This window comes from Egretta garzetta, unplaced genomic scaffold (genome assembly GCF_000687185.1).
Source record: "Egretta garzetta isolate BGI_Z169 unplaced genomic scaffold, ASM68718v1 scaffold168, whole genome shotgun sequence".
Taxonomy (NCBI): Eukaryota; Metazoa; Chordata; class Aves; order Pelecaniformes; family Ardeidae; genus Egretta; species Egretta garzetta.
In genome coordinates this window covers 100,916-126,951 of record NW_009260675.1, presented here as the reverse complement: position 1 = coordinate 126,951, position 26,036 = coordinate 100,916, and the positions used below count along the sequence as shown (strand labels likewise).

The 26,036-nt window shown below is 37.5% G+C and overlaps 1 protein-coding gene across 1 annotated transcript in view; it reads left to right on the top strand.

Annotated features, from left to right (window-relative positions):
- The window catches only part of CUL4A (cullin 4A), a 39,300-nt gene that overhangs the window by 3,225 nt on the left and 10,039 nt on the right, over window positions 1-26,036 (top strand). The window contains exons 3-15 of the mRNA XM_035901161.1: window positions 1,646-1,749; window positions 3,914-3,983; window positions 5,694-5,767; window positions 7,275-7,437; window positions 9,950-10,039; window positions 11,424-11,506; window positions 14,607-14,674; window positions 17,097-17,215; window positions 19,849-20,041; window positions 21,478-21,582; window positions 23,356-23,466; window positions 23,806-23,891; window positions 24,917-25,024. Coding sequence (XP_035757054.1) covers window positions 1,646-1,749; window positions 3,914-3,983; window positions 5,694-5,767; window positions 7,275-7,437; window positions 9,950-10,039; window positions 11,424-11,506; window positions 14,607-14,674; window positions 17,097-17,215; window positions 19,849-20,041; window positions 21,478-21,582; window positions 23,356-23,466; window positions 23,806-23,891; window positions 24,917-25,024 — 1,374 coding nt within the window. The remainder of the gene's footprint in view (window positions 1-1,645; window positions 1,750-3,913; window positions 3,984-5,693; window positions 5,768-7,274; window positions 7,438-9,949; window positions 10,040-11,423; window positions 11,507-14,606; window positions 14,675-17,096; window positions 17,216-19,848; window positions 20,042-21,477; window positions 21,583-23,355; window positions 23,467-23,805; window positions 23,892-24,916; window positions 25,025-26,036) is intronic.

Here is a 26,036-nt window from a genome sequence, read left to right as displayed (position 1 = left end):
CTGAGGTGATGCAGCTGCAGTTTGAAATACATTTTAATCCAGCACTGTTGCCCAAAGCAGCATTGTCTTTTTCCCCCTTACCCTCTCTTGGCCCACACAATTGCTAACCCATGTATTTGGGTGATCTTAAACTGAAACAGAATGAAGAACATTTACTACTGCTTTGACAAAGAGTTACATGCTGGCATTAGGCACCGTAATGTTTCATTCATATTACAAAGAAATAAGACATGCCAAAAAAAGCTGAAATTCGGGGGAAACAGAGTATGAGTAAAGGCCCAGCACTGGGAAAATACTGAAACTTTGTCCAAGTTCACTGATGCTGTCAGAAAATTTATCAACAAAATGTGACACTATTTTCCTTTGCTCCAAAGGATTTACATTCTTGGGTCAGTTTTAGTTGCCCAGGTGAAATAGTGCTTTAAATCTTAGTGTTCTCTGCAGTATCACCTCCTAGCATAAAGGCAGTTCAGGTGAAGTTAAAGGAAAAGACAGATGGATTTTTAGTTCTGAAAATCATGTCCAACTCCTTTGGATAATTTTGCATGAAGCACTGAGTGGCCAAAAATACATACTGTAAACTTTACAGTTCTTACATTTGGCTGTCTTCATTGTGATTCACTTCAGATGCTATGGTCTATTAATAAAATAACTTCTTGAAATACAGCACACAAGTTAAAATATAAGTGTGCCTGGAACAAAGCCTAAATATAGGCAGTGGTATTAAGGAAGGCTACGTTTTCTTTTTGGCATTCTCATTGAGTTTCTTGTGAAGAAAAATGTTAGCGTAAGAAAATGTAATTACTGAATAGCTGAACAGCAGTGTTCTAGAGATGGCCAGACCTGTCTTGGCTTAGGCTAGGTTAGCTGCATAACAGCTCAATTTGCATTAATGTGGTGACCACAAGAACATTTGGGTTTGGACAGAGTCGGTAGTCTTGTTCAGCTGTGGATAAATACTCAACTAAATCCCATGAGGTCCCAATAAATTATTTAAAGTCTTTGTAACAGTTGAAGTGGGATTTTTGTTGGGTTTTTTAATTATTTTTTTCCACTCAGTTTACATACCTTAGTGTGAGTGCGTAGATCAGTGGAAATATTTGGAAAGAAGTTAATAAAAGGACAGGAAAGCAGCTGTATTCATTTACCATTTTGAGAGAGTGGTTGAAGCGTCTACCTTAAAGTTACTAAGAAACGAAAATATTTGGTATGATTGTGTTCTCCCCCAAAAAATGCGTGTGTGTGCACTGGAGGATGCACAAAATGGACCTACAGGAAGAGTTCCACTGCTGAGTAGTATTTGGGGGGGGAAGTTCTAGTAATGTTTAACAGCACATCTGAAATATGTCCCAGGTGGTGATGATGGTGGACCTTGTTTGTACATGAAATCTGGCAGTATAAGAAGGGACCCAAGTCAGAAAGGAATCATGAAGTCTTAATTTTTCTACATAGTTTGGGTAATTTAATTTGATGTTTTGGTTTTGTGCACAGCTTGGACAGATAGTATTGACAGATATGGATGGACAGTATGGACAGATATGATTTTTTTTTTTTTTTCTCTTTGTTGTTGACCTTGATTACACAGGCACAAAAATTTGAGGGTGTTTTTTTGGTCTCATTCATAATCTTTTTATTTTTTTTTTAGGCTGTTGAAAATCTCTGCTCTTACAAAGTCTCTGCTACATTGTACAAACAGCTGCGACAAGTCTGTGAAGATCATGTGAAAGCACAAATCCTTCAATTTAGAGAATATCCTTTTTCTCGTACACAGAAATGGTTAGAATGGTTAGTTTAAATCATTGTTTTTTAAAACAACACTTTGTAAAAAATACACCAGTAATTGCCAATGTGTTAGAGGTTCTTTGACCACTTACATATTTTCGAATCAGGCATAAGCAACTTTAGTCATCTGGGTGAATAATTTTTGTGTAGCGTTAAGTAGCATGCTAATAACAATTTACTTATCATTTTAATAGGAATGCAAATTTTACTCCTAATCTAGAAAATTTCAACAGCACTATGAGATTTAACAGCAGGTATGGAATTTTATGGCTGGTGAGTACTGGAGATGCTTGCAGTAGCAATAGTTTTTTAAAAAAAAAAAATCACTGCAGTAATTTTCAACAACAGTGTCTTGTGTAAAAGGATTCTCAAACATAAAGTACACCTGTGTGACCAATAATAAATACTGCTCAGCAGCGATGTGTCACAGAGGCATTCAACAAGCCCTTTAGGTACCTTACGTACCTTGGGAGGTTCTTCGGAGAGAGCTCTAAGTTCAGGACTTCACATGGCTGTCTTGGGGCCTGCAGAAACCTGAATTTTATGGTAAATTTCCCTGTAGTTTTCTGAAGTTACATCACTGGGCTTTTCTGCTGGTTGAACTGGACACAAAAGCGCCTGTAGATCTTCTCTGGAGACCTGGGTGCTTTGCATGGTGAGACAGTGCTTAATGCAATAGTTGTCTTTTGTGTAATAGCCCAGGGGTTGCACTTGCTCAGGCAGTAGGATAAATAGAGTCTATGCCCCCTTGGCCGTCCCCTTGTTCCTGGAGAGTGCCTTAGCAGGCAGATGCTGGAGAGTGCCGTACTGAACAGGTACTACAGTACTTTGGGTGCTAGCAGTGTTTCCCAAGTCTCTGTATATAGCAGAAAATGATAGGTTAAAATAGAAAGAACAAGGGGCTGGGGCCCGGAAAGAAGGTTCTTTCCAGGTGAATACCTTAAATGTGCTTTGGATTGTGACTCTCAGTTTCTCAGTTCACTGCATTCCCCAGGTAGGTGCCTACACTCATAAAGAAGATAATTTTTTTCTTTTTTTTTTTTCCTGTTATCTAGCTAAGTCCCAACATGGTTTTGGGTTGTTTGTTTTTGGGAAGTTTTTTTGAGTCCTAGTTAAGGAGTGTGACTTCTACATATCATATAAGAAACATACGTACATAAATCAGCACTGTGAATTCACTGCTTATATGGCAGCTGATCTTTTTGTTACATTTACTTCGATGCATTTAAAATGACATGTAAGTAAAAAGTACATTTGTCGGTCCAGTAGTCTATTAAACATACGTTATTTCTGAGGCTCGAATCTTATCGTCTGCTTTAAAGCAGTACAGTCAACCATTTTTTGTGTCCCTGCCTTTTCAGACTTCAGATGATCTTCTGAAGAGGTGTTTTAAAACTGGTGTTTTAAAACTTTGCTTTCTCCCTGCCCCCTGACAGAGCTGGTGCTTTGGAGAGTTGAGAATTCTATATTCTACAGGTACACCACTTTATATCCCAAGGACATGAAGATCAGATTAATCAGATTTGGCCAGAGGGAGTTGGAGATGATACTGTGCAGGAGAGGAAGGTAAAGCCACATTTGGATTTACTTGTATGACACATGAGAATTCTGTTATTTGTAAATAACAGTTGGATCTGTTGTGTAATAAAGAAAACTCTATAGTTTACTTAGGGAGACCTGTAGATGTATATGAAAAGAGCAATATTTGGATTTGTTGGGGATTATTGAGAACTGTAACTGCTTTTAAGAGATTAGGGTCACTCCTGTTGTGCGCAGTGTGAACTCATTAAACAAAATAAACCTTTCTGTCCCTCTCACCTCAGTTGACGACAGGTTGTTTTTGATACCGGTGGGATTTCTTGTTTAAACCTATATCAGAGTTACATGGTGCAGCCACCAGATGGTATTACTGAAGAGCAGTGTTATTCCTTGAGAATGTAGGGAGGCCTTTTGGAGAACTGCCAGCCCCTCTGCTGGGCAGAAGCTCTGCAATTCACTGTTTATCCCTGTGCAGTCCCAGTAATGTTAGAATATACGTGGAGCAGCTTTGCTTAATGGCTGGCAAAGATCACCTCCAGAATCTGGCCCCAAAAGATACCAGCAAGGTAGTTTTCCTTAACAGGTGCTGTACAGATTCTCTGGATAGTCTTTTATTTTTAAAGAAGATAAATAAATGCTGGCAAGATCATTGCAGACAAATGGTAAGTTGAATGTGTTTGCTCAGAATACGTATACTTGAGGTGTGAAATCTGGCAAAAATTAGTTTGTCATGGTTTTAACTTGGGACTGTGTTGCACCTCCTCCTCCAAGTTTCAGCATTCCTTTTCACTTTCCCCTTTGTTAGCTGGGGGCGGTTTTGTTGTTGAAAACTCATGTTCTGCTGTGTTGACTCCAACTTTTATGGGTTTCATATGAAGTTGGAACATCACTTAGAAATATCTTGACACCTATTTTCTATGGGTGGAAAGAAAAACCAACCAAGCTATGCCGAAATTGTTTGCTGCTTGTAATTTTAAGTAACTGGAGAATCCACAATCTGCTTTTAGATCTCTCCAGGAGCTAGGATAATGACTGTGGGGCTAAGAAACAGGAAGATTAAAGAACTGAAACTCACCCTGTCTGTCTTTCAGCCCTTCTTGTCCTCTACCTCCACAATGAATTATGTTACAGTAAAAGTCCTCTCTCAAAGACACTCTGTGTGAATTGTCCCTTTAAGAATGCATCATTATAATTCTAACCCAGCATTTTTTAAAAGCATTTTCATTGCATTGTCACTTAGCCTTGGCTACAGATGCCCCAAATGGCTGAATTTCTATTTTCGTTCCTTGAATCCACCCCTCTCCTCTCCCCTGTGGGGGATGGGCAGAGGTATGTGTTTTTTGTCTGAAATAAAAATGGAAAGCATTTATGGAACCTATTCAAAACAAATTCAACGTTTTGATGAAAATAGAGTTGAAGTTTATTGCCTTGAAAATCTAATTAAACTGGACCTGTGTTTTTATAAAAAGGCTCTTACTATGAACTCTGATCACTTTAATTACTTTTGAGTGTTGTTTTTAAATTTTTTTTCCTCAAAGCAACAACCTGTAGAAGTGGCTTTCTTGCCCATGTGCAGACTTGGCGCTTGTTGTATTTAAGAAAAAAGAGTCAGCCTCGCTGCTGTTTTATGCTTGACCAGAAACTATGTCAGCTTGAGAATTGCTTCAGAAGCAATGAAACCCTTTTAGGGGAGGAGTAGGTAGACAGCTGGGGATAGAAGTCTCTGTAGCTGGCCTGGGGGTGAGTTAGTTACTGACATTCTGAATTATGCTAAACTGAAAGCTGGGCAGCCTTTTTATGAGCAAAGTTAAAAATGGATTTTGAATGTGAAAGAGTAATAAGCTAAACCCCCCCCTTTCTACCACTTTTTTTAATTTAAAAAAATATAATATATTTTTATACCTTTTTTCCCATTAGAATTAAAGTATCTCTATTTTTCTCATTAATTTTGGCAACTAACTTTTATTATGAAAAGATCTGTTGCACAGCTTATTACTGTCTCTGCTTAAAGCTTCTTTTTTTAAAAAGCAAAAACCATGGTAGCGTGCTATTTCAGGGTGTTTACTGAATGTCTTGGTGGTATTGCTTGGATGGCTTATGTAGCACTAAAACTCATAACAGGCTAATAAAACTATGTAGCTCATGGTTATGAGTTTGAAAACTGTCTTGAATGTACTTGGTAACACTGCTTAGTAATAGCATTTGCATCAATAAATTGCATACCAGTGGCTGTACAAGTCACCACAAAAGTTGAAAATACATGCGTGGGCAATTAAGGTGCATGTCTATGTGATGTAGTTTTTCAGAAGTTGCTTTATAATTTAAAATGCCAGGTGATGGTGAAGAGAGACGTTTTCTTTATATATTTTCAGATCATGATCAGAAGCATTTTCTTATTTTTGGATCGTACATACGTCCTTCAGAATTCAATGCTTCCTTCTATATGGTAGGTATCCATGTAAGTATTCCTTGAATCTTTAGAGTTTGAACATGCTATTACATTTGTAAAGGTTGAAAATAAATTTTTCACATTATATTTGATCTGTGTAATAAAATTTTGTGTTAATTTATGGAAATAGATGTGTCAGTGTATGCATGTGTCATTTCCTCCTTTCCCAGGAATATTCATTGTAAAGTGAGGGTAAAAGAAGAAAAAGGTCTGTGAACATATGCTTAAAAGTCAAGGCATATGTACAGCTGTAGCTGTCACAGCCTGGGTGAGGCTGGCGCTGTGGGGAACCTCCTCGGGTTGATGCCTGTGCACCTCAACCCTGGGCCAAGTGTTACTTTAGGTACTCCTGGTTTTGACCGAATTCAGCGCTCAACTTCTTGCTCAATTGTTTTTTTAAGTAAGTCAGATACACTGATGAGATGCAGATCAGCTTTCCAGCAGTGGCCTCTTGAGAATCAAGACCTGTGGCTCAGAGTGTTGAGATGAAAGCTGGCTCCCCTAGTTGCTGCTGTGCTTTCAGCACACCACAATTGTGCCTTTGGGCATTCTGTTTTCCAGCATCCCTCCCTGAGGGGCATTTTATATCATCACCTGAGCAAACAAACCTAGGCTTTGCCAAAAATTTTTTGTGTCAGTACTCATCTAAAGCAGAAAAAGATGTAGATAAAGTACTAAAGTGAGACTGTTCCTTTTCCCTGCCTGGCTGTGCTCTCAGGACTTCCTTGGGCTGTCTGAGAAACCGGCATCCTTCTCCTGCCCCTCGCTAGTCCTGCAGTCTTTCTTCCCAACCTCTGCAATAGTTTTCCTCCAACTCTTTGTTGGCTTCCTTTTACTGAATGTTGTTGAAGGGGCCTGTTTATACTTTGTGTCTTTCTTCCTCGTACTGGGAAAATTTCCCTTACTGAAATCCTGATGCATGTAAGTACATGGACATTGAAGATAACAAGTTTTACCTAAGATTCCTCTGTTTTCCTTGGCCAAGACAATGTTTAGTAATTGGCTGCTTCATGGCATAGAGGCACCATTCCTCATCCTCTTAGAATGAAACAAGAATCTGATACAGGTGGTCATAAGGTCCTAAACATCCAGAGAATACATGCTGTAAAAAAAAAAACAACCTTATAAATTACACATAGATTGACTGATCCAGGGAATCTTATGATGAGGTCTGTGTTCAGATTTTTTATTATTTTTATAATAGTGATTTTTTTTTTTAATAAACAGAGAATGTTGTAGTCTATTATGTGAAATACAGTCAGGCTGGTAACAGTTCTTAGCTGAAGTGTATGCATCTGGTAGCATGTGGCCTAGTATGATAATTCTTGTTACACTTTTCTTAGTGGACAGCGCCAAAAGATTATACTTACCATTAATATATTCTCTTTCTGTATAATATATATGCACTGTTTATATTTTGTATGTATTTATTTTTCTCAAACTGAGATACAGATTTTTGGAAAGAATCAATAGCGTGATTTATTAATTTTCAATAATCACACAGGGATATGGGGCTAGAGTTATTTAGAAATCATGTCATCAGTGACAAGCAAGTTCAAAACAAGACTATTGATGGAATCCTCCTGCTGATCGAACAAGAACGGAACGGTGAAGCTGTGGACAGAAGTTTGCTGCGGAGCTTGTTGAGCATGCTCTCTGATCTGCAGGTGGGTACAACAAATGTTACTAGTGTAATGCCTACATTTAGAAACAGAATTTGGACTCTTCTAATTTGTGTGTTGTACAGAAATAATTTTATTCTTCTAGTAAATGTGCTTCAAAATCTAGCTATTAAACTGATAAGATCGCCTTTTTTTCAGCTGATGCACAATCTTTCATTCTCTCTTTGTAAAATGAGACGTCTTTGCCTGTTTTTCTTGGCTAACATAGTGGCCCGCAGACTCTGAAGTAATAAGTTTGCAGGTCTTTTAGTATGTGTAATATTTTGTCTGTCTTCATCACTGGTTTTCTAATCCTAGTGCTGGTTAAGTGCAGCAACCAAAAAAGACCACCTTCGTCACTGTAAAAAGACCCAGATCCCCGGGTCTGTATCACAAAAACATCACTGCATTGGCAACTTCTTAGCAGAGATGCCAAGGATAGAATGAGATGTGAAGTTAAGGCCAATGTTTTCAAATAGATAAAAGTCAACCTGTAACTTACTGGAACTTTCTATTAGCGTAGATACTAAGTAACCAAATAGAATAAAAAATGTCTGCTTCTGACTCTGGCGTGTGTTGCTCTCTGGTCAACATTGCAGCTTTGCGTGATGTGCAGTAAAACTTAGGAGCTGTCTTTCGTTCTTACAAACTGTTGAGGTTGCTCCATTCCCAGGTGATGTACAGTGTTACAAAACCGGCTGAAGATTTAAAAAAGAGTTTGAAGAGGAAGACTGCATAGAAGACTATTAAATAGTCCTTTTTGGCCCAGCAGCTTACTTGCTTTTCTGTCTTTTATGTTAACCCTCCTGACTTTTCATCCATAACTGTCTCTAGTGTACCAGAAAAAAAAAATTATTCTGTTCAAGAGGCAAGGCAAACTTCTGAGTTTTCAGATCACATAACTTGAAGGTGCGAATCTGTATGCTTTTTCCAACTTTTTTTTCCCCATTGTTATTTGCCTTCTCTGACTGCATCAGATTCTTGTAGGTATTGACTTTTTCACCTGTTTTTTTTTTTTTTTAGCAATGTACTCTGCTAAAGATAAACATTCCCCTCTATTGGATCCTTCTTACCGAATTGGATTTAGGTCTGCATTCTTGTTCACTGGCTCAGAAGTGTATTTTTCTTTTTTCACTAGGGAAACTAACCCAATCTAATGTTTTTTTTATATCTGTCACTTCATTGAGATAGAGATGTGCTTATAATCCTGTGATTTTACTCCAGGATCTCTGCTATTCCCTCTTTCAACAGAACTTAGCTTCTGGAGAAAGATTAATTAATAAAGCAAATCTTATGTTTAGTTTGAAAACAATTAAGCTCCTGCTCATTCCTGATTTTTAGGCAATTAAGCAATTGAGAACCAGTTGCTGAAGTTGATTCATGCTTGCATAAATCCTGTTCTATAGCTGTTTCCTGTTGCAGAGCTTTACACGCATTTTATGCAGAAAATAGTTCCATATACTGTTATGCTAATGTTTTTCTAGTTATCCTGAAGGCAGGGAAGGTAAGAAATGGAATCCAGTATTTGATCCTGTTGAACTTGGAGCTAGTGTAACAAGAAGGCTGGCAATGAGTTGATGTCTACTTATGATGCTGAATTAGTGAATTATGATGCTCTGAATGCTTGTTGAGCCAGAGGATTCATATTTAAGTTTGTATTGAAAAAAACCCCCCACTCTTAAAGTCCGTAAGAAAAGAAATCTGGTCAGAATGTAATAATGAGCTTTACAGCTCTGCTATATTTTTTGGAAGAAAGATTTCCTTCTGTTCGTCCACCGCACTCAAGGAATCTTTCATTTTTCTTTTCACTAACTGTCCTGCTGTTTACATGTTATTCCCTAGCTACCTTCTTCACATTGTTTTAAATATTTTGTACAGTTGTCCTTTCTAACTTATCTCCTTTCTATACTAAACTGCTAATTGTTATGCTGAATTTTTGTTATGTCTGTGATGGTTGTCGGTGCCCTTTTTTATACGTCACCTTGCTCCTTCCCTGGAGAAAGAGAGTTCACCTTGTTTGGTACAATTAATTTTTCCTGCTTTTGGGCCACTGACATAAACCTGGCAGATCTGAAGATGCATGACTGAGCATATTACTGTTTTACTGATGGGAATTACCTGTTTGTGCCAATGTTTCACTAGTTGGAAGTATCTTCTTTTTTTTTTGCCACAGAAATATCAGTGGGATTCTTAAGCTCAGGTGGATTGGATGTCATTGCTGTGCATATGTTGGATACTGGTGTTGGTCTGTGTACCTTAAACAGAACCCTGTCAATTTAGATAATTTGGGTACTGATGACTGAAATATGCTATTGCTGCACTGGGAAGTCAGCTCTGATCTCTGTCTTTCTAAAACCAGTGGGCAAACAGAACTTCTGTGTTAAAGTAATATTACTCTGACACTTCTCATAACTGTGTGTGTTCTCAAGATTTTACTTGTTCTCTAATGCCTGACAGCCAAAATATGCTACCCTTACCGGCAGCTTAATGTAAGTAACTAAATTCATTTCTTGAGCAGGTTTACAAGGAATCATTTGAACAGAGGTTTCTGGAAGAGACAAATTGCTTATATGCTGCAGAGGGTCAAAGATTAATGCAAGAAAGAGAGGTAGGTGCATGCTGTAGTTGATTGCTTTTACACTGGTTTTATCTGCTGGTAAGAACTTCTGGTAGTGCTGTGGTGTATTAATGCCGATGAAATTCACTGTGCCCAGGTATGCAGGCACACATTCACAGGTTTTGATGGAGACCACAGTACTGTATCACAATATCCAGGTTGCCTTGGTGTTTGAAATATATAATTAAGGGTGGAGAAACCTGGTGACATATTGTGTAGCTGAAGTCACAGTACCAGAAAGTAATCTCCACATAAAGCTTAAAGGTGTGCCACCGATGTTATTTTTGCCCAAGAGCTGTGAAATATCCACTGGCATCATTCTGCTATGTGACTAATACCTAAGTAAACTCATTAATTTTTTACCCTGTCATTGCATTTATTGTGGTGTTTTGTTTCTTTTCCTTATTAGTTAAATAGACTTAAGACATTTTTGTTTTCTGTCCTTTTGAGCTAAATTGTGCTCTCCAGTGGGCAGCCTGCAAATGTGGTTATCTCTGAAAATGCGTATCAAAAGCCCAGTTGCGTGGTGGTCTAAAATACAGAAGACTACATTAATTAATTCTATTTTAACATTGAGTCACTACAGACATTTTGAAAACGCCTGTTTACATTGCACTGAGGTGAATCCCTGTGTCTAATCCTGCTCAATTCACCTCATTGCCTTGCGTTTCAATGGGACCTGAGGTGAAATGCTTCAGCACCGATTCTGAGACCAAGAGTTTTACTGCTTTTATATCCCTAATGGAAAACTGTGGAAAACCACAAAAGGAGTAACGCCCCAACTTATACAGTGTGTACATGTACATATTTATGCATGTGCACATAATGCATACACACGTGCATGTACATGCATATGTACATGCATGTGTGTGTGCATATGTGTATATCTACATGTGTATGCATAATGGTTTTGATCATTTGAAGCCTGAGTTTCATACCTGTGTTGTATTATGTGTTAAACGTGTTAACTCTCCATAGGGACAGATACTCCACAGGAGAAACTGCCATTGAAATAATAGAACTGTATGGTTCACACCAACTGAAGATCTGGTCCATGATATTTTAGGGACTAGCTTAGCTCAGAAGGGTTTTGAGGAAAAAAATTAACTTCCTCTGAAAAATTCTCAGATTTCTGTTTTTCCTCTTCCTTTCTCTCAGGTACAGTTGTAATACTTTTAATATAAAGTAACAGTCATTAATAAAAATATCCATTATGTACTACATAACATTCTGGTGGAATAGTCCTTTCCAATTTGTATTCTCTTTAAATCTGTATTTAAAATAATTGTCATGGAACAAGATTATCTGCCTTTCATAATTTTGTAGTTACACTTGACATTCTCTTGTCTTGCTTGACATTCTCTTGTCTTGCTAGGTCCCAGAATATCTTCACCATGTTAATAAACGTTTGGAAGAAGAAGGAGACAGAGTAATAACATATTTAGACCACAGCACACAGTGAGTACAAATTTTTTCATTCTTAGCGTAAGTCAAGCATTCATCATAAACCAGGGTGATTATCTGCAGTTGTAGAGAGACAGATTATTTCTGCATTATCATTGACAGTGCTTATGATACAGTTTGGTTTTTTTAAGACTTTATCAAAACTGTTTTCTTTAAAATCAAAATATACTTTGAGTAAGTGGGGAGAAATTTGTCCAGAAAGATTTGTCAATGTATATTGAAGTTAAAAAAACATTATATAAGAACTCAAATTTACATTATCAAAGTAGCAGCTGATTTTAGCCATTCATATGCTGAGAATAAAATTGACCATAAATCCTTTGAGGGAAAGAAAGAATCATTAGGCAAAAAACGAAAAGAAAAGGTTAAATTACAGTGTAGGATAGAGGACATGAACATCATTCATTAGCAGTCCAGGATGTGAACATAACAGTAGATCAGCTTTGGTGCAGCTGCTGCTAGTGTATTGTGCAAAATAGCTTGTCCTTTTTCAGTCAGGTGTTGAGGAATAGTGTGTGTTTTGCTGGGGTAAGAATGTGCATTGAGGAAGTACTGCAGAGTCATTGACGTGATATAAATCCATATGTAATTTGTCCTGCAGTAAGATGTTGCTTTTAAATAAAGAACATAACAGTTAAAATAAAATGTTATGTTCTTTATTAATTTTTAGTTTTCTAGATGATGTATTGGCATTTCACTGAGTGTTAAAAGGATAACCGAATAAAAATTATCTTTCTAACTTATTTTCTTCAGACATATATATACTAACACACACATGCATTGCATGTCATGGTATATATTTGAACTTGAATCTTCTTGTTAATGCTGATTGCAGTGTGACTAGCTTTTTCTGGCAAAATCAGTCACATAAAAATATGTGGAACTATTTATATGTATAAAGTTAAAGCATACATATATTTATTTACTGTTTACATTTAAAAATAGGTTGATATCATTACATTTTCAGTCTAGATATACATCAAGTCCTTGCTTTGAATCTCGTCCTTGGCTAAAGGCGTAGAAACCTACTTTTAGAGAGCTTTGCTCTAATTTCCTTTCTTTGCATTAAGAAATGGCAGTTCTTAAAATTAGTGCCCTTGAGTTGTCCTCAGGACATACTGACTCTCTGGGTGTGCATGAAAAGAGCAGAAAGGATGTCAAGTTTAGTTACGGAGTTTGATCTTGAGATGGAAACAATACTTCCAGGACAAAACCATCATGGGAAACACCATTCAAAACACTTCAAACCAGATTTCTGCAACACATGGAGAGTGTGTTGTTGCAGCCCATACCAGGATTTATTCAGCTCATCAGTACATGCCTCTTTCTGGACAGCTGACAGAATAAGCATGTCTCCTGGTCAGTCAGTAGATGACCGAGGTAGATGACTTGGAGGCCACAGGAAGGTACCTTCAGGCTCATTCATCAGCTAGCAGTCAAGATAAATACCCATTCTGTCTGTCTGCTTGTTAGGAAATAGTTCTCTGCCTCTTAGTCTCAAGCAGACAAGTTGTCCTTACTTCCCCTGTAGGCAGAGTAGCTCTTCTAGGGCAAAGGATGGTATTTTATACAGCCTTGATTACTTCTGCTGTTGGAGACGAGTCAGCAGTTGTAGATAGCAGTATTTGGAAATTTCAGGGAGTATGGAAGTGACCAGAAAAATGGCTGTATGTGTTAAGACCAAGGGTATTTTAATGTTCGCTTATGACCACTGAAGGGAAAGAATAGAGTAAGTATGCGTGGTGCCCTGATACTCTTCTAGTATCTGCCTGTTTTCAGCTCAGTCTGGATCTCTTTCAAATATTTGCCCTGTCTCACTGGGATTCACATAAGCTTTTCCATCCATGCCAGCCTTTGGCAAAGTGTTCCTCCGGTGGACAAGCCACCACATGATAAATTGCCTCCTTTGTTTAAGTCTGGCTCCCGGTACCATCACTTACACCAGTTCTTGTATTGGAAGGGAAAGTGATCAGTTCCCTTCCACCTTTCCCTGCCTGTCAATGCACTGTATCCCTGCTAAGTCATCCCTTTCCCAGAAAGAAGGGTCCTAACGTGTGCAGTTGTTTCTCTTGTTGCTGCTGCGTACTTTGGTCATCCTTGTTCACTTCTCTGAACCTTTCCAAATTCTAATTTAATCTTTTCGAGATGAAGTGACTAAAACTGTGTATTGTGTGGAAGATCAGGCAAATCATTGGTGCGGTGTTTCCAGGAAAGGTGATGTTTTGGCAGAAATAGAGACATAAAGTGGATGCTGCTACATGAAAGGCTCCCATCAATCCAAGTCGAGCACCTCTCTTCTAGAAAATCTAAATTATGGGTCTGAGAACCGGTTTTATAAAACTTAACTCAGAAAGAAATGGTTGGTCTTTTGTTTTCATTGTAAGCAGTGGTATAAGTTTAAACACTGAAATGAATTATACCTTTGCACTTCAGGCATTTCTTTCTTCTTTTAAGCTATAAAAGATATAAAGGAAAACTTGCCATTGTTTCTCAGTCCAGTCTGAAGTGACTGTATAAAAAAAATTTTTCATTAATAGTAAAAAGTAGGGAAAATTCAAGGACAAATTTAAAATGTTTTGCAAATTCGAGTCTTGTGGTTCTAACTCAATTTATGCTTATGTAGGTGCGTAACACAACTGGATGAAAAGTTTTGAGTTTTGAACATCACCAGCATGTATTGTAGTGTTTTAGAGTTGAAAGCCTTGGTGGCTTGTATTTTCTTTTGTTGTTTTGTTTGTTTGCTTGTTTGTTTCCAAGAAAATGACAATTTGACTTTTTTCCAGAAACATTTTTGTATTGATGTTTGGTGTCTAAGCTTCTCTCTTCTACTGTGTAAGAACTTGCTTTTTAGTATTCAAACCTGAATTTCTTTTCTAATCATGTATGTGGTTTACTGTTGGGTTTTTTTCTTGACTTATATCATATATGATACTTTTGTCTTAATTTGTAGCCTCTGTTTTAAGTAGAAAATGGTTGATTTATTTTTTTTTTGTTGTTGTTGTATTATAGTGTAAGTTATTCACAAATACACTCTGACAGGAGGCAATTCCCTTGTACTCCAATACTTCTAATATACTTTTCTTGTCTTATTTAGGAAACCACTGATTGCTTGTGTGGAGAAACAGCTCCTAGGAGAACACTTATCAGCTATTTTGCAAAAAGGTATTTTTTTTTAATTAATGTAATCTCTGGTAAGCAACAGATTCTCATGCTCTGTAATAATTAAGTACTCCACAGTTTTTATTTAAGGAGGTATATTAGCCATAGGAAAAACTTCCATAGATACAGAAAGCCAACCCTATGACTGTTACACCCTCTGTGACAAGTAATTGTATATACAGAAACAAATACCTAAAATATAATTCCATATTTGTAAAGATTGCTAAACCCCCTAAATCTCTTTTGACTTGGCAGCAGTGGCTTTCCTTTACTGCTACAAAATAGATGTCCCTGGTAGTCTGGTATCTTCAAGCTCCATCATGTCCATGTTTCTTAAAACTTTCAGATTGTTACACATACTCTTTTCATTTTTTGCTTTGTTCCCTTTGAAGATAGTCATATGCCTACAATTCTCTCTGAACTACTCTGGGAATAAGGTATTTCACTGTTTTCAATACATTTATAAAAATAAGCATGGTCACTCCATTTTAGCTATTCTTAAGCTTATCATAAACAAAGGTAAGAATAATTAATTTTTTGTTGATATATGTAAATTTTGCTTGCTCTTTAATTCAAGTACTATTTTAAAATAACTTTTCCAGTGACACCTTTGTTTCGGTTGGCTTAACCAGAAAGTAAGTGGTCTTGTTTTAACCTGAACTTTTTCTTGGTTTATAATGCATATGTACCATCCATGTAGATATGGAGAGATCTACGTTCTTCTAGTTACTACATTTTAGGACTGTAGTATTGTTGGATCAGCTTTTGCATTCTATGTGTGCACTTACTTTTTTTTTTTAAGTCTAACATCACTTGACTTGCATAACTTTCTGCATTCATTTGATCCCGGGCACATTTTAATTGCTTATAACATCCTAGTATTCTGTGCAAGTAGGAGAAGATGCTGCCTTTTGTAGGTTTTGTTCCTTAGGAGAAGGCATTGGATGTAGTCAGTTTGATACAGGGGGGAAAAAAGCTTACAAATGCAGGGCACGTATAAGAAACTTTATTCTTGTGTTATTACAACTGCCATTGACTAGATATTGGTGTTTTTTTTTCATTGTGAGTATAATAAATTTTTCCAAGGCTGTGGCAGTGCTTTCTGGAAGTTGGGCAAATCCTTGTCTCAGAGGACATTCCTATATGTCTTTTTCATTTGTCAAGTATGTGACAAAAATAATTATTTCAGTTACGCCGGTCATATGCCAGAGGAAGAGGGAAGGTTGAACTTTATAATTCAGGTCATAACAAAGCAGTTAGTGTATTGGTGTCTTTAAATGAATAGGAGGTGATGCTTGGATGTGGTGGAATGGGCAGCCACATGTATTCAAGACTTTGTAATCTGTTGTCTTACATACTTTTAAAGTATGCCCATTCTTCTAATATCTCAAAAATTTAGGCATATGTCAAAGTTATCTCAAAATATCATGCAAAAGTTTACCTGACATCATTCTTGAACATTGGTTGCCTTTCTGAACATGTAAGTTATAATATACAGTGTAAGTATTTTTAAGATTATTGTAGAAATAGGATAATTCAGTAGTGATTGAGAATGGTATTGGATAACACAGCATTTAAAAATTTGAATTAATGAAGTATATTTTGTGAAGTAGGACAGTTGTACAGTGTCAGTTACACTGGTATGAATTGTCAGCCTGTGTAAAATCAAGCTTTCTGGATTTTAAAAAATGCCATAAAACTTTGATGCTAAATATTACTAAAGCCTCTGTCACCAACACTGTACAACATATCTCTGATTACACTGGAACTGTGGTAATCATATTCTCAAATGTGAAAATGTGTATGTGGTTGTTATGCTTTGTGTTTTGCCTTGAGCTTTGCTTCTCCGTTCATTAGTCCAAGGCCTAATCTCATGTAGGGTGAATTGATAAAGGCAAAAGTTGCTTGGAAGGGATTTGTAGTCTTGTGTTGTTCCATTTGTATGAGCACAGAGAATTCATAGCACGTTCTTAATCTAAAAAGATGGCTCATCACACTCAACAGAAAAAAACTTGCAGAGTATTTAAATCTGGAGCAGTTTACTTAGCTTACTGTTTTCTGACGTTCTTTAGAGGTTCTCTGTGTTATTTCTTGATAAAACTGTACCTACCCTTCAAATCAAGCACTGTTCATAAATGTTCTGCAGAAGGCTTACAGTCAACATCTTGCTGGAAAAGTAATTCAGTTGAAATAGTTTTAAAATATTACACCATAAATCATTTCAGCCAGTTTAAATAAGGGGACATGTTAAGCCTGAGCATATCACTTGCTTTCAGAAATTTAGTCCTAAAACATTTGTACTTTTTAAGCACACTGGAGGGTCTTGTCTCTTGATGTATTTAATAGAGTTTTTTCTAATATATTTCTAACTATATTTTTTCAACCGTGTTCAAATTTGCTCACTCTTCTAATTTTATTTTTTTAGGACTTGATAACCTGCTTGATGAAAATAGAATATCAGATTTGACCCAGACATACCAGCTCTTCAGCAGGGTAAAAGGTGGGCAGCAGATCCTTTTGCAACACTGGAGTGAATACATAAAGGTACTTCAAAGATCTCTTACTAATGTAAAAATTTTTGCTGTTATCATATATTTCTTCTATCAAAGCCAAGAATAATACCATGTAGGTGGTATTCTGTTTTAAGCAAATATGGAGAGGGATGTTAATGCTTCCCCTCCCCCCCCCCGCCCCCCTTCCTCCCAGTAACAGTCGCATGATGAGAAACAGCAACACCTAAGTTTTGGTTTTAAATTTCTGCGTGGAAATTGCTTTCCTTACAGGTTTGAACATTATACAAGAAGTTATTTGGGGTTTAAACAGACCAAAATTTGGCTTTGCTTTTAAATAGACTCATGTGCAAATGTGTTTAGAGTATGCTGGATTGTACTATGTGTTGTGTTTTGCTACAAATACACTCAACTATTTACACATCTGCAAAATCAGTGCAAAATCAGTAGCTATTCTACTGCAGGTTAGCAGTGCTACATGTAACCAACTTCCAGCAATATGGATGAATGTTAAAGCTATTTTGAACAGAATACTCCTCTTGAAAATAATCCATCATCAAAGTTGTATTTAGATGCTTCAGGTTTGTTTTGCTAGGCGTAATATGCCTGTAGTATGCTGCCCCAGAGAACTTGCACTCGAGTGCTCTTGCAAGATGAAAGCAGGAAGGCTTCATGGAAGATATTTCTCTCCAGAGTTGTTAATTCCCAATGTGGTAGTTCTCTCCTGAATTGCCCATGTGTTCATCAACCTTCAGGACTAAGTGCACAACATCAGTTTGTTTCAGAGGTGCCTTTCCTGCACACCCATGTCTTGAGTTCTGCATGGTGCACCAGTGCCCATCCCATCCCTGGGGGACATAGGCTCTGCCCCCAGAACTGAGGTGGAGTTTGCTCCACAGGGTGTCATCCAGTGTCCCCATATGCAGTCTGTGGATCTATAGGCAGCTGGGCCAATTGAACAGCTTGCCATGGGTGAGAAGGAATACCTTTCTTCTTCCTTGCTCCCAGATCATGCTCCTGACTTCATCCTTGTGCTGCATGCCACTCCATGGACTCTTCTGTGATCTGTTTTAACATGGTACCTGGGCAAGGTCAGTTTTATGCCAGGTTTAGTGAATTAAAGAGGCTCACAGAGAAGTCCTGGTGCTGGCCCAAGGAAAGAAGCAGGAGTTCAGGGCGGGTAGGAAAATAAGGGAAGGAGGACCAGAACCTTTCCTTTCACAGCAGCAAGTTGTTCAGTTGGCTTATCATACTTTGTCTTGCAGAACAAGACCGTTTATGGCTTTGTTTTTAAGAAATCTTTTTACAGACTCAAAAAACTAGAAAACATTTTCTATAGTGTCAGTAAATCTCCTCCTTTCAAACATTCTGTATGACAGAATGCATTAGAGCGAGGCTTTAAGAACTGAACTTTTATCTTGTCAGCCAGTGTAAGAAAAAGCACGGAGTATGCCAAATTGCTGGGGTGAGCGTCTGTGCTGTACTGTAGTCACCTTTTGTATTATTTCAGAGGTGTCGCTTACCTTTCTGTATCTTGGTTTGCCATTTGCAGAATGGGGGGAACACCCTGTGATTTATGAACGTAACTGGTAGTGACTGTGAGATGTCCAAATACTGTGTTAATGAAGGGGAAACTGTGCTGTGTGTAAGATAATGATGGTCTAGATGATCTTCAAAGGTCCCTTCCAACCCAAACCGTTCTGTGATACACATTGAATCCAAAGACCTTGGGCAGCCTTGTGTTTGTCTTGCTTCATTCTGAAATGTTACTTGAGAAAAATCTCAGTGAGAGATCACAGTGGTTAATTAGATATTGAAATGGAAATTCTGAGGTTTGGGAGGGATTTCCCCATCTCTCTTTGACTGTTGTGGTGGACATACTTTAGTTGATGCAAATACACAACTGAATACTGCTCTGCTGTTACTGTGCAGATGTTCCTCTTTCTCACCTTAGAAAACTGCCCATTCTGTCTGGGGCACTGGTCAGTGTTAGTAAGCAATTGTAAATTGTCCAATAGGTTAAAAACCTCCCTTACAGGATATTTTGGTTCACTAGACAAATGCTATTATATCTCTAACTTTAAGATAATAAATTTAGGAACAAGAAAAGAAAGTCTAGTCTGTGGCTGCTTCTTGCAAATGGGAAAGCTTTGGTTTATTGCAAGTCAGCTAGGTTTTTTTGCTTTTAAGCCCTTGCTGAAAGAAAAATCTTGGAGTGATGAGCAGCACTAGAATTTTTGCCACCTGTTCCATCAATAGAGCTCTCTAGTGGACTTAAGAAAAACAGTGCAAAGTTTCCCATTACGCTTAACATTTCTGAGGCAGTTTCCATATAATTTCTTTTACATTAATCATGTAGTTCTGTATCTAACTGTAAACTTGCCCATCGTAGTCACGTCTACTGTGTAATTTTTTTTTTAACTTTTGTCTTAAATGTATATAATCTTTAAATCAAACACTAATGTTTGAAATCATTAATGTGTGTCTGGGTTTTTATTTTAAATTTCAATGCATCTCATCTTTTGAAAATTTGAAGTCACATAAGTAGGTCTGTAAAAAAAAAATATTATTATTTCTAATGATAAGTTTTGTAAGGGTGAATGTGTCTGTTGGGGGAGATAGGTAGCACTCTGAAGTATTTTATTATCAAAAGTGTTTGTTTTACAGAACTTTGGGACAACAATAGTGGTTAATCCTGAAAAGGACAAGGATATGGTGCAAGAGCTACTAGATTTTAAGGATAAAGTGGACCATATCATAGAAGTGTGCTTTCAGAAAAATGAAAAATTTATAAACTTGATGAAGGAGTCCTTTGAAACATTTATCAACAAGAGACCAAATAAGCCTGCAGAATTGATAGGTACACAAATATTTTTCTGTAAAATATTTCAAAAATCTGTAGAAAGCATGATAAGATAATGCTGCTGAGTGTGCTAGTGCAATAGTGATGCAGTACGCATTCTGCTTTAGGAGACTCGTTTTTGGGATGTGAGGCAAAAGCTAACCTGGGAGCGTTGCGGGTTCAAAAAGCTTGGGTGTGCTGTTAGGCGTGCACGCAGCGTCCCGACGGAGCATGCCAACTTCTGTCCCCGCGCTCTGCTTCCTGCACGGTGCCTGGTGCTAACAACTGCTCAGAGAGAGTAATGCTGATGCTGCCAGTGGAGTGAATGGTTAGGGGGAAGAGTAGCTGTGGCAAAAAAAAAAAAAAAAAAAGAGGGAACTGTTTTTAATTGTGGTGGTAGAGGAGTTCTTTGAATGTTATGGATCTCTCGGAAAGGACTACATACAGCCCACCTGTCTGCCTTGAAGGCTGAAGTTGGGAGAACAGTTTTAAAGCATTCAGATACAAGGAGTTTTATTAGAGAAAAAAAATTTATTACCTTGAAGGGGGACCTAGTGCTCATTAAGGGGAAAAATAATAAAAACATCTTAAAAATACTGTTACTGGTTTTTATCCCTGATCTGGCAAAAGCTGTTCTGATTGTTTTGCCTGCAGCAAAACCAGAGCTGTGGCATTGTATGCCGGGAGAGGATCCCACTCCTTGGTTGTTTGTTTTTTCCTCTGTACGTTCTTCTGCCTTTATTCAACTTATTTTATGTGTTCCTTCTAAAACCAGCTTTACATAGGACAAATTGCAGAGCCTAGTGATACACGTTAAAGCCATGATATGGGCTGCTGTCATTTGTGGATTGTGGTGTTTCGGCTCCTGCAAAGGTTTCCTTCTTACACAGAAGGTTGTGTGAGGATACTGATGTGGCATAATAAATACTTAGCTAAACTCATGGCTTAACCTTATTTCTGGCATTCTGAAGCTACTAACTTGAAAGCATTGCTTCTGTTTAAATTTTGGTACGCTCCTGCCAAGGAGCAGGAGGGACGTGGTAATGGTCTACAAAAATATAGTCCTCTCTGTGTTGTTTGTTTCTGTTTCTCATAAAATACATTCATATGCATTGTACACTTGTCTTTCAACAAGTAATGTGCTTGCTGTGACTGTAACACAAAATGTGAGAATTTCTAATGCATTAATTTTAATGATTATGCTGTATTCATTTTGTTTCTTGGACGGTTCCTTTTTGTGATGTTTTTTCATTACGGCAGTAGTACAGTAGGCCTCTATCATTCCACTGAACATAGGGATGGGAAAAGGGAAAAGAGAAAATGTAACACCTAGCCTGTATTTTAACATATAGTAATATTTAACATATAGTAATATTTCAAGTGGGAGATGCTTAAGTTGGTTATTTTAGATTTTTTTTTTTTTAAAGCTGTTAAACTGTTTTATTTGTCTGTAGCAAAATATGTGGATTCCAAGTTAAGAGCTGGTAATAAAGAAGCAACAGATGAAGAGCTGGAAAGAATCCTTGACAAAATCATGATCATATTTAGATTCATTCATGGTAAGACATATCGGTTCACAGTTGGTGCAGCTAAAATTGTTTTCCTTGCTACTAGCAGAACTACATTCCTCTGAATTTAAGAGATCTTTTTGTTTAGCATGAGTTTCTGCTTGACTTGGTCTTAAATTCAGGTTGCCTTTACATCTGAAGGAGCACAATAAATACACCAGGGAGGACAAACTTGTTCACTGGAGACTGGCAAGTTACAGACCTTTTACAGTCTGTGAGTGGAGACCTAAGAGTTAGAGCTGTTGGTGGAAGGTTTTCTTCACATAAATTAACCATATCTGTAGCCACAAACTCTCCTCTAATGACAGAGAACAGAAAGGTTAGTACAGATTTTCTCTTCCCTGCCCACCTCAGTATGTTGTAGGTGCAAAGTACGTGAAAACCCAGCAATTAATGACTTGTCTGTTCTCATTGTTGCTGAGAGTGAACACAGAGGAGGGCTCAGAATGACGGGAGATAAACATCATTGCTGTGTTTTACTGCCTTTGAAACGCACTTCCCTAATGTATGTCCCTATCTGAGCAAAACCCTATGCTCCTAACGTGTTAGGAGATTTTGGGCGTTTTTTTGCTAGGTTGAATATTAGAAAAAATATGTGGTTCAGTCCAGTAGAGATGCATGGTTGCTGTTTTGAGGGAAGTGGGATGTGTATGCTGGCCTGGGGTGGAATAAGCAGGAACTACCCAATTCTGTATTAGTTTGTTCTGAGGTCTGTGGGGTTCTTTCCTCGTAAAGTCCAAAACAAGTACAATATAATGGGAAAGCAGGCAAGAAACCAGTCATAAAGTAGTATCAGTTGCGTCATGATTCCTGTCAAATGCAAAGGGTATTGGATGGAGATGGTGAATGAAACCAGTATCACTGGCAACTTGTCAGCCTAAGAGACGAATTTCTGTTAATCTGAAACTCTGACCAACTCTTTTTCTCTCAGTATTTTTTGTAGTACTGAGCTGAACGTGCAAATTTATTTTGAGCTATCTAGTGCATAAGAGTCCTTTTTAAGAGCAGATGATAATTAGTAGTTAGGTTCTGGGCATTGGACTTTTCGATAGTATCTTCTTGCTGTTTCATGAAACAGCACTTGACCAGGCGGCAGGATGGAGAAGGAAAGAGTATCAGAAGAATTGCTACATTGAAGGTGTTTGCAAGGAATTAGAATGGGCTACTGCAGGCAGTGCAAATAGTACCTTGAGTTACAATTAATTTCTTCCTCTTAAAAGTGAAAAAACTTGCTGGTATCTTTGCACTATCAATAGAAAAGATGTACCGAAGCTCTAGCTTAAGGTGTGAAAGTTTGTGGGTCTCTGTATGGCTTCTCTATATTTCAAAAGGCTATTGGCAAATCAAGTGAGAAGACTGCTGTCAATTTTTTTGCGCCTTAGGCTTTTAAAGATTATTTCTTTAATATGTAGGAACCTTTTTTCTTTTTTTAATTTTAATAAATCAGACCAGTGGAGGGAGAACTTTCTTCTGGACCCCAGAATAATTTCATGTGATTTGTAGCTGGTCCAGTGGGAAATACAAGGCAGCCCATGTTCCTGAAAAAAAAGAAAGAATTAAAAATTTTGCCAAATATGTTAAGAAAATAATTAAAATGTAGAAAGAACAAGTTGTCTATATGTTTTTTTTTGCTGTTGTGTAGTGAATATTGTTCTGCTGATTGGCATGTCATGAGAAAGGCTTGTGTCACAAACTGGAGTGTAATGATGCAAATAGAATGCATGATGTCAGTTGTATTTTATTTTTGTTTCAATCTCCATACAGGTAAAGATGTGTTTGAGGCTTTTTATAAGAAAGACTTGGCCAAAAGACTGCTGGTTGGGAAAAGTGCATCAGTAGATGCTGAGAAATCCATGTTGTCAAAGCTTAAACATGGTAGGTGCCTTCAGATGTGTTACATTTTTATTACTTTTTGGCATGTAAATTGGAATCCTTATTTTCTCATGCTTTATGAAGTGATGAGTCAGATTTTAAATAATAGCTGAGCATATCACAGCTTGCATTGTGCTCAGTGCGAACTGTTGGGCTGACTTCTTAGATATGTGACTGGTTCATTTAATGTACCGAGAGAGAAGCAAAGTCCTTAAAACATGTACCTAGTTGTGGGTGCCCTGGACCCTGGGAAATCTGGCTCAGCTGTCTCAGGTTAAACCTTTATTGCTTGTTCTGTGCTTCTTTGTAATTGTGGGATCTTTGCTTTAATTCGTGTGACAGAATGTGGCGCTGCTTTTACCAGCAAACTGGAGGGCATGTTCAAGGACATGGAACTGTCAAAAGATGTCATGGTTCAGTTTAAGCAGGTACATTTAGCTTGTGTTCGTGCACTAAATTTTCAGTAGTGATGGGGAAGTACTGAATGGTGTTACACCTTGGATTAAGCCAAAAGAAAATGAAACAACTTTTGAGCAGGTCCTGGTCATAGTAACAGAGTCTATTTATAATTCTAGTTACAGAACAGAATTTATTTATTTTATATCTATTCAGAGATAGTCTTATTTTACTTATTTGTTTCCTTTTTTAGACTGTAATTTACTTAATACCACATAGTAATTTAGTTGTCTAACATACTTTCAAGTCTGTATCCCTTAATTCTGTAAACTGTTGCTGCTCTGATTAATTCTTTGAGTGACCCACACCAGAGAAACTCCCTGAAGGTTGCTAAGTGCACAGAAACAATGTATGGCACAGCCCCAGAGTTTCCAACCTGCTGGTGATTGAGGAATGCTTGGAGGAAACACTGTATATGCTCACCCTGTTGTTACACTTCTCCTTGGGTCTTATTGTTTTGGGGCCTTATTGAAGACAGGATACTGGGGTAGGGATCTGAGTCAGGACACCTGCTCCTGTAATAAAATACTCTTAGTGACTTTTCTGTCCCAGACTTTGCAGCCTGGCTTGACTGATGCTATGCTCAAATTATAAGAAAATGTATTGTCTAGCAGACATGTGGAAGTCCCGGGGGGTCCTTTTGACCTTACAGTTCTTGCCCTGGCTTCTGAGCAAAAGCCCCTCTTTTGCTTTATGTGCATGTGATAGAAGTTCCCTTGACCTTAACACCCTGTAAAGACAGCGGTCTAGGATACTTCAAGGCATGTTGTACTTTTCTTTTTACTTCCAACCACTTGCCACATTTTGAAACTGGGGATGGGAGCACTAAATAATTGTGGAATTCAAAATCTTGGTAGAGCATGCCTAACCAAGGATGTGTAGAGATTTGTCATTATTCTACCAGCTTTAAATTTCTAATTTAAGTATATATATTTTCTAATTTAGCATGCCACAGTATACATGAACGATTTTTTTTTTTTTGTCTCTTATATTTTAGTATATGCAGAACCAAAGTGACCCAGGAAATATAGACCTGACAGTAAATATATTAACTATGGGTTATTGGCCAACTTACACACCTATGGAAGTCCACTTAAATTCAGAGGTTAGTGTTTGAATTCTCCTTCTAAATGCGCTTTATGGAGTGTAGTCATAAACACTGTCATAGGGTGAACTAATGCCTTCATTTGAAGTTTTTTTCTGCTAGATATTTAAGAGGTTTATCTCACTTCAAAGATTCCCAAATTGCAAAAAATAAAATGTAGTGGATAAAATCCACTTTTTTGGTGGTGATTATTTAACTTAGTATGGTGTTTTTCACCTTTTAAATAATAATCTAAAATTAGTATTAACATAAAATCAGTATCCTATTTAACATTGAAGTCAAAAAAGTTTTAAACTGAGTAGTTCACCTTAATTTAGTCAATCTTTAACTACATTGGTTAGGCATTTTGATCAAGCCAATAGTTACATTACTGCACTTTCTTTTGTTCTGGAAGATCCTTCCTCTGTTCCTTGCAATGTGACTCACAAACTAGCCCCTGCATTTAGCCCATTTAAATGCCATTTACCTGAAGAAGATTGCTTCCAAGTTGAGAGATTCTTGCAAAGCTCCTGTCAGCAGTTATTTAACTTGAAATATGTATTTGGAGTCCTATTTCCTGCAATACCTTGCTTGATCTGAAATTTGGGGAGCACTTGATCTGAAATTTGGGAAGCACTTCAGAGGCCAAAGGTGGTAGCAAGGTTCCCATGCAGTTCAGAAGATGTGGAAGCTTTTGTGCACTTGCTCCTGTGGTGTCTTTTTCCTCAGTAGCAGACTACTTTGGAAGGATCCAACCTGAGCGACACGTCATGAAAATGGAGGGGTAGAAACCCTTTACTTGGAAATAAGAGGGTGTAAAGTACTGGAATCAGACTTGAATCTGTATAGGACAAACTAAAGGATCATAATAGCGTATAGGTGTGAGATGTATGCGTTTTGTCCTGTGGTTTTTTTGGTCAGATTCAGAGTCCAGGACAAAACCAGTATTTATTCTTGAGGTTTAAAACTCTTTATAGGGGGTTTATTTTACTTTTATTTAAAACAAACAGACAAAAAAAAATGGGGGGGGGGG